The sequence below is a fragment of the Hylaeus volcanicus genome, chromosome 6 (assembly GCF_026283585.1).
Source record: "Hylaeus volcanicus isolate JK05 chromosome 6, UHH_iyHylVolc1.0_haploid, whole genome shotgun sequence".
Classification (NCBI taxonomy): domain Eukaryota; kingdom Metazoa; phylum Arthropoda; class Insecta; order Hymenoptera; family Colletidae; genus Hylaeus; species Hylaeus volcanicus.
Window position 1 is genome coordinate 22,522,554 of NC_071981.1, and position 8,257 is coordinate 22,530,810.

General features: G+C 34.2%; 2 protein-coding genes across 4 annotated transcripts; one reads left to right on the top strand and one right to left on the bottom strand.

Moving 5' to 3' along the window:
- The first annotated feature begins 221 nt into the window (after positions 1-221).
- LOC128879014 (E3 ubiquitin-protein ligase ZNF598) lies at positions 222-4,012 on the top strand. The gene is made up of 3 exons (XM_054127778.1): positions 222-410; positions 778-1,355; positions 1,440-4,012. Exons 2-3 carry the CDS (start codon positions 945-947, stop codon positions 3,747-3,749), a joined length of 2,721 nt encoding a protein of 906 aa, XP_053983753.1. The 5' UTR covers positions 222-410; positions 778-944; the 3' UTR covers positions 3,750-4,012.
- Positions 4,013-4,889: 877 nt separating this feature from the next.
- LOC128879016 (ADP-ribosylation factor 2) lies at positions 4,890-6,618 on the bottom strand. Of its 3 annotated transcripts, none has more exons than XM_054127784.1 (2): positions 6,418-6,618; positions 4,890-5,894 (listed from the first exon to the last, which is right to left on the bottom strand). In XM_054127784.1, the coding sequence occupies exon 2, from the start codon at positions 5,843-5,845 to the stop codon at positions 5,303-5,305; it is 543 nt and encodes a 180-aa protein (XP_053983759.1). In that variant the 5' UTR covers positions 5,846-5,894; positions 6,418-6,618; the 3' UTR covers positions 4,890-5,302. The 3 variants fall into 3 exon arrangements, with proteins under 3 accessions (XP_053983759.1, XP_053983758.1, XP_053983756.1); XM_054127783.1 differs by lacking the exon at positions 6,418-6,618 and adding an exon at positions 6,143-6,300; XM_054127781.1 differs by lacking the exon at positions 6,418-6,618 and adding an exon at positions 6,028-6,295.
- Between the last annotated feature and the right edge of the window lie 1,639 nt (positions 6,619-8,257).

Genomic DNA, 8,257 nt, shown 5'->3' on the forward strand with positions numbered 1-8,257 from the left:
GAATTCGCTAAATTGCCAAAGCATGAAAAAATTTGTTTTTATACGAGAACAATTTTCGTTCGCAATCTAGACTCATTTTTCTTCCCTTGATAAAGAAAGTTTGTACCGATAACAATTATTTCGTTTTGGTTCCGTGGGAAGTGTTACGTATATTAGCTGAGAGTTAATTAATATGTTAGAGACTGAATTTTGAATGAAATAGGTACTAGGTTTAAATCACTAGTCCATCTAGTGACTCTTTGACCGACTATAACACAAGAAACCGGAACCTGCCTGCTCATCGGGCTGAATTCATCAAACTGACATTACATACTACATACCATAGTCTAGTATATAAATCGTGATAACCTTTTTCTTTCAGGGACGTCCTGTGAGATTTACCATCTGCTAACTGGAACATTTTCCAGACGGTACTACTTAATTTCTATATTCGTATCTCTCCTATAAAACAACATCTTTAGTCATTTACGAGACAACATTTCCATACTATTAATATCCAAAATATAAACAGTTCTTTTTTTATCAAATACTCGTTCCGTCGCGATTCTAGTGATTGCGAAGTATCATTTGAACATGCATGTCTTTATCGTACTAGTTAAATAAAAGCTTATACCGAGCAGACTTTACGTATTTGTATTGGTATTTGGTCGGTCTAAATAAAGTACTTCTGTGATAATTGATTAAAGTTTATTCGCAACTTGCATTTCATCGTAGCAGCGAAAATTATATTCGTGAAGGTTTAAATATATCGAAATTGAGATGTCAATTTTGTTCCAGATTGTGCAGAGTGTTATAGAGGATAGTACAATTTGTTACATTGAAATCAAAAATTTGCCAAAAATTGGATAATACCGATATAAAACAACAATTTATAACATTCTCCGAGCAGAGTGTGTTTGAAAAAAAGATATTGGTATTTTTCAACGGAAATTTTATTAAGAAGAATGTCTACCAATGATAGTATGAATAATAACACCTGTGTTGTGTGTTATAAAAATGTTGATATTTATAGTATCGGTATGTGCGAACACCCTGTGTGCTACGAATGTAGCACTCGAATGAGGGTACTCTGCTGTCAGAATGAATGTCCTATCTGTCGTCAAGATTTACCAAAAGTTGTATTCACGAAGGAGATAAAACCTTTCCGTTTTCTACATAAAGGCAATTTGTTAGACACACGATACAATATCTATTTCGATACAGCCGATATTCAAAGTAAATTTTACAATTTATTGGCCAACAGTTGCAATATTTGTAAGGAAAAACCTGTGTTTAATAATTTTAACAGTTTGAAAGACCATATGAGACATCAACACGAGCTGCATTACTGTGATCTTTGCGTAGAAAATTTGAAGGTAAGTAAACGTTATTTTACAGTATACATTAACGAGTTCTTATGATTTCATGGTTTTCAAGAAATGTTTATTTTTTTCCAATAGATATTTTCTCAAGAAAGGCGTTGTTACTCGAGATCTGATCTTGCACAGCATAGAAGAAAAGGAGATGTCGACGACAAAAGTCATAAAGGACATCCGTTATGCGAATTTTGCGATCAACGGTATATGGATAACGACGAATTATTTAGACACTTAAGACGTGATCATTTATATTGTCATTTTTGCGACGCGGATGGTTTACATCAGTATTACAGCTCGTACGATTACCTCAGAGACCATTTCAGACAAGAACATTTTTTGTGCGAGGAAGGAATGTGTTCAGAGGAAAAATTTACAAGTGTCTTTAGGACCGACATAGACTTTAAAGCGCATAAAGCGAGTATTCATAGTAAACAGCTGAGTAAAGCTGCCGCAAAACAAGCGAGAACTTTAGAGTTAGAATTTACTCTAGCTCCACGCGGTGATAATCGAATGAACAGAAGAGGAATGTTAGGTGCATCAACGTCCAGAAGTTCGAGAGATTATAGCGGGAGAGATTATAATCTCAGGGAATATCAGCAAACGATAACACCAAACACTTCGAATGTATTTGTATCGAACAACGAACCTACTTTTGTACGTCAGCCATCCGTAGATGTACAGAGTACAGAAGAATTTCCAACGCTGGGTAATACCGCACCTATCGTACCTACCATAACTCAAAGTAAAGGTAGAGGAAACGTAACGATTCGTAGCACCATAAGACCGCAGACTCTCGCTGTCACGGATGAAAACTTCCCTGCATTGGGATTAGAATCGGGAAGTACGAGTATTTCTAAAACTGTTAATTTCAGTGTATCCAGCGGTAATGCTTCAGGATCGAGTACGCAACCCCAAAAGAGTACAACTTCCAATGTATCTATTCAAGTAAATCACGAACCAAATGGAACGGTCACTACAAAAGTTTCGGGTCCTAATATTAGAATTCGTCCTGCACAACTCTCAAGGGAGTCTGACTTCCCTGCGTTAGGTGGTGCAGAACCATCGACTAGTAATACAAATTCAGCTCAATGGAAGGAAGTTTTACAGTGGACCTGTTCTAAGTCCGCGTCGACGTCTGTACCGAAACCTAAAAAAGTTGCATCGCCGCCTTTGGTACCTTCACCGTTATCTACTCAATCTGGAGAAGATTTTCCTACATTGTTGAAGACGTCCAAATCAAAGAAGCAATCGATAATCACGGTAGTACCTTCTTGGACTCAACCGCAAAGTTCTAACAATAGTAATAACGCGAAAACAACTACTGATTTAACAAAAGGAAAAACAAAAAAGAAAAAAGTTAAGCAAAATTGTAATAATAACGGTACCAATGTTAATGACACTAGCAGTTCGAGAATGAATGTAAGTACTGTTGTTGTAAGGAAAGATTGCGAGACATCTAAAATATCGAAAAATATGGATATTGTACAGTCAAGTTCCCAGTCTATACAAAATACAGATAACGTTAGCAACAGTGAAAATACATCGAAAAATATAAATGTGCAACATTCAAAGGAAACAGAGCAAATCAATAAAAAGGATAAAAAGAAACATAAAAATTTGGATAACGAAACAATTGGAAATACGGGTACAGATAATAATACTTCCAACGGAGTACAGAGGAAACGTACTGAATTAAAGATAGATAGCTTAAATTCTACTAACAGGAATGTACGTCGTGTAGAGGAATTTCCAGCTTTAAGTAGCAGCAGTTCCAAACCACCTGGCTTTACAAATCCACCGCCTGGATTTGGAACAACTACTCCTCCACCACCTGGTTTTTGTATAAAATATAATAGTGTGGATAAAGTTAACAGTAGTAATGGATTAACATTTACAAATAGTTCTGGAGAGAGTTACTCGATCTTACCAGATGATAGTAAAGAAGATAGCGCGTACAATTACGTATCTCCTCCAGACTTTCAAAAACGGAACAAATGTCTCGTGGCCAAAGTTAACGAAGTTCTTGTGCAACAGGACCAGATCGAGGAATTTCGGTATATAAGTGGATTGTTTCGCCAAGGAACATGTAACGCGCAAGAATATTACATGCATTGTCGCGAAGTTATGGGTCTTAGCGCTTTTGAGACCGTGTTTCCAGAGCTTTTAGTTCTACTTCCCGATATCGCAAAGCAACAGGAACTATTTAGAGTTCACAAAAAAGAAAGTGATAATAAGATTAAAGGTTTAGAAATTTGTGCAACCTGTGGCCAAGTTTTGAAGAACGGTCCTGATTTAAGAACACACGCGACTAGTCATACATTAGAAAACCATTTTCCAGCACTTGGGAAGACCAGTGTGCCGCTTCAAAAAAATTCTTGGGCACGTAAATGAGTATAAATCTGTTCCTTTAGTTAACTTGCAAATTCTGTCAAGACAGTGAAAGATGCGAATAAAGGAACTATGTTGAATAAACTATTTTTGTGAATGGCATCATTGTAAAATAATCACAATTAACTCGAGGTTAAAACATATGGTGCATATTCCAATTGTCGGTCTTAGAATTAAAAGTTAATTTGAACAAATTAATTATCATATTATATTTGTTCAACGACTTGTGTGATTGCTGCCTAAAATAAAGAAAATTTGTTATCGAATGGTTGTACTAATAATTTTATGAAGTATAAATATAGCAAAGAAAGTCAATAATTCTCTATGTGTGATAAAGTTTGTGTACATTAATTTAAACAATTTAACACCTGTGACATATTATGAATAAGATATTCGTATGGAAATCTTGTATTAAAATGTTTGAATCAGTTCCCTATTTCGCTGTATCTTAAAGTTACTCTGTACATATATTCTATAAGTAGAAAACAAATGTCTATAATTTTTTCATTGTGTTGTATGATATAAGAATGGAATAGAATATTATGGTACATAAAAAAACACTATGTATTAACAAATTATTTAACGCATTATGCATTATACAGTGCAGCTATCGGTAACGTACCGTTTTGTACTATAATAAAGCTATTATATCGAGTTACATAATAAGACTATAAACTACAATTTTCTTTTCCACTTCTTTGTTTCGCGTATTTTATTAAAGAAGACAGCAATGATGGAACATGAATGTAGAGTAAGTATATTTCATTTTATATCTTTATTTTTAAATTCTTTTCATCGCTTATAAGTAATACTTTACAATAAGAATAATTATCTTTTCAAACAAGAAAAAAATTTGTAAATTTTAATAGCATGTAATGATTGTTACAGATAAAAATTTTTTAAATGCTTATCTCTATGACTTACTGGTAGTATTATTCATTCTATAATTTATTATTTAATTTTCGTTTGAAAAACAGGATAGCAAAAATGGTATATTAAATTATGTCATATATAGTTCATTTCTAACTTACTGCATAGACGCAGATTAAAGCGCATAGAAGTATAAAAATTCACTTATACTTTCTCCTTGTTAGTAGCAGAAATTGTTAGTAATATTCCAGGTAAGCGATATCCATAGTAGACTTCTTTAAAAAATGAGAACAATGTATTTACTGAAATCAACGTAGAAATATTTCTTGTTTATTTCAAAACTCTATACATTCTCAAGTGAACTTATAACTCTACAAGTTAAAATCGAAAATAGCATACAAATAAAATGTAACCGATAAATTCATACGCTTATCTAATTCATAATTTTTTCTCTATCGAAGGGAAACTTCATTTCAAACGTGAAACCTATATAAGCTTTACGATCATTGAGTCGGTCGAGTTACTCTATTATTCCAAGTAGTTTTCTTCTTAGAAATTAGAATCACAGTAGTATTAAATCGTACACATAGTGCATAATCTGATAAAACGGAGATTGCAACCTGTCTTCTACGTCCATGCTTAATGAATAAATTGTTCATGAAGAATACAAATGCGACAGTGCTTTATCACTTTTTGGCTAATTCGTTACTCAACCAATCGAGTCCTTCATAGAGTCCGTGTCCTTGTGTAGCGCAAGTGCTTTGGATATACCAGTGACGCCCGCTCAGTGAATTAAGTCTCAATTTATCTGTAAGTTCTGCAGCAGACATGGCATTGGGCAAATCTTGCTTATTAGCAAAAACGAGAAGAACTGCATCCCGCAGCTCGTCTTCTTTCAACATATTCGCTAATTCACGTTCAGCCTCTCCTATACGTTCGCGATCATTACTGTCAACAACATAAATGAGGCCTTGAGTGTTCTGGAAATAGTGTCTCCAGAGCGGTCTGATTTTATCTTGGCCACCCACATCCCACACCGTGAAACATATATTCCTATATTCAACAGTTTCAACGTTGAAACCAATGGTAGGTATCGTTGTGACAATTTCACCAAGTTTCAATTTGTACAATATGGTAGTTTTGCCAGCAGCATCTAGACCCACCATTAATATTCTCATTTGCTTTTTACCAAAAAGCTGGGTGAATAGGTTGCTGATCATTAGGCCCATTTTGTTTGGGAAGACACCACGCACCTGAAGCGTCCAAATTGATACTTTCCTATCGACAAAAGAAACTTTCAATTAGCCACGCGATAGGACGTTTCATAGGTAAATGCAATATTTCGCATAGGACACCAATATTCTATGATTTTTATGATGTGACGACGTTTACAATGATGCCGTTAACACACCTTACGGACAATAATAGCAAACGTCACCTCACGGCGGCTTATTATTCCGGAAATAGTTGGCAAAATTGGCCACGCACGCCAACTCTTGTTTAAAAGTATCGAATGACAATATTACCACAGAATTTAATCCAATCTCTCTTTTTGGAATATCGAATTCTTCGAAGTACAAGCGGATATCGTTAAAAAAATTCACATAAAGTTATTTCGTCATTGGAATGCACGAGAGATATTATGGCGTGAACCGTACATTGCAAATCCTGTCGTCTGCCATGTAATCATTCTCCACATACCCAAGCGCGCAATTTAAATATAACTTTCTCTAACGTGCGCATTATTTAATATTTTTCTATACTAATTTATACGTATGCTATTTTCATATTGTTTACGTACCAATTTGTCTGCACTGTGTTTTAGTATAATATTTAGACTCAGCAAATATTGGTGCCTGAACAAACTTGAAAATATCCTATAAAATTACTCGAGTATTTGAAACATGTTCTTCTCATGGACAAATTTACGTGGCCTTTTCGCGTTTCACGTCAAAACAAAAGTTTTTCGTGTAGACGTCAAGAGAAAAAACGACTAATGTTGTCTATAAAGAGATTTTATAAGAACTCGGTTAAATAGAACTTTAAATATGCAATTGAAAATTGCTCCCAGGCAAAACCGAAACAGGTCGTTAGTGAACAATAAATTGGTTAATGTATTCATTTATACAAAAAAGAAATAATTAAATAAAAAGTAGTTTACATTTTCCGCATAAAATTGGTGTCGCTATCTGGCGACGAACAACCGAACTATTTTCGAAGTATGATCAGCGCCTCTATCGGGAAAACGCTCAAGTTTGTCCTCAAGTAGTTGTCCTGTCAACGGTAGATGAAGCCATTTGTTTTTTTTTAATTGAAAAATTAAGAGTTCAGGGCTCGAAAATGATTTTCATTCATATTTTAATATTACAATGGTTGTTCACCTATTTGTTTTCGGATATAAAAAAAACATTGTAGGAGTACTTGTATCGCCATCTAGCAGTGAACAAGTCAAACTAATCGGCAACAAACTTGGGCATTCTCCCGGTAGAGGGCGACAGAGGTTTTGTAGTTTTTTTTTTTTTTAGATATCTGAAAACAAATAGGTGAACAATCATTGCAATATTAAAATATGAATGAGAATCATTTTTGAGCCCTGAACTCTTAATTTTTCAATTAAAAAAAACAAATGGCTCCATCTACCATTGCCAGGGGAACTATTCGAGGACAAACTTGAGCATTCTTCCGATAGAGGCGCTGATCATACTCCGAAAATAGTTCAGTTGTTCACCGCTAGACGGCGACACCAATTTCACGCGGGAAATTTAAATGCATAGATTGAAATTCGATGTTATTTGTTTATTTATTGGTGTTATGCTATCAATAAAAGTAGGTTCTTTTAATACGTGTTCCTATCCGTAAAGATGATTAGTTTCGCTAAGTAGTTATTCTGTGATAGCTTAAAAGTTGAAAAAAGAAGGCTAGTTTACTTAATTCCAATGAAAACTTTCACGAGATGACGTAAACTTGAAAAGAAAAATGTTATAAATAATAGGTAAATGATAAAGTAGTTTATTTAGTTTGTGCAGCAATGTAAAACATCTCGATAACATACCATTTACGTATAAGTAAATGCTACCTCAAGCGTCAACCTTGATATTGTGACCTAATAAAACGATTAGTACAAGTTATCAGCGAGAAAGTTAGTAACAAATGTCATCAAAATGATTCCCAAATACCACTGGACATTGCATTCCTCATTTGGAAATGTTTCAAATTAGAAATTACCACGTTGATCATTCATTCATCGATCTGGATTATTAGCTCACTCTAGAAAAAGAAAAAGAAAAATTGTACTATTCTCTTCAAGAATTTTGTTCCGACAAAAAGGAAGAGTTTCATTCAAGTTCTATTTATATTTCGTCTTCTTGTTTTCAATTTAACATTCAACGAGATTTAATCTACACAGATTTGTAATCTTAATCGGTTAAAAACTGATCAGCAAATGTTTGTTTGCTACGCACTTATCGAAAATTGATAACGATGGATAATGGCAAGGAATGTCAAATAGAGGGCAGTGAAAAAATTCATTAGGAATTCAATGTAGAATTAATTGTTATTTTTTGCAATGTTCAGAGTTCGGTAAACAGGAAGTGTACAAAGTCTGTCGCAAACCATAACATATCGCACGCACTATATAAGAA

What these genes read in the sequence shown, in the direction of transcription:
- LOC128879014 (XM_054127778.1), top strand. Translation starts at nt 945, where the DNA reads ATGTCTACCAATGATAGTATGAATAATAACACCTGTGTTGTGTGTTAT. An exon ending in TTTGCGTAGAAAATTTGAAG is followed by an intron (nt 1,356 to 1,439) that starts GTAAGTAAACGT and finishes TTTTTCCAATAG; the next exon opens with ATATTTTCTCAAGAAAGGCG.
- LOC128879016 (XM_054127784.1), bottom strand. Translation starts at nt 5,845, where the DNA reads ATGGGCCTAATGATCAGCAACCTATTCACCCAGCTTTTTGGTAAAAAG.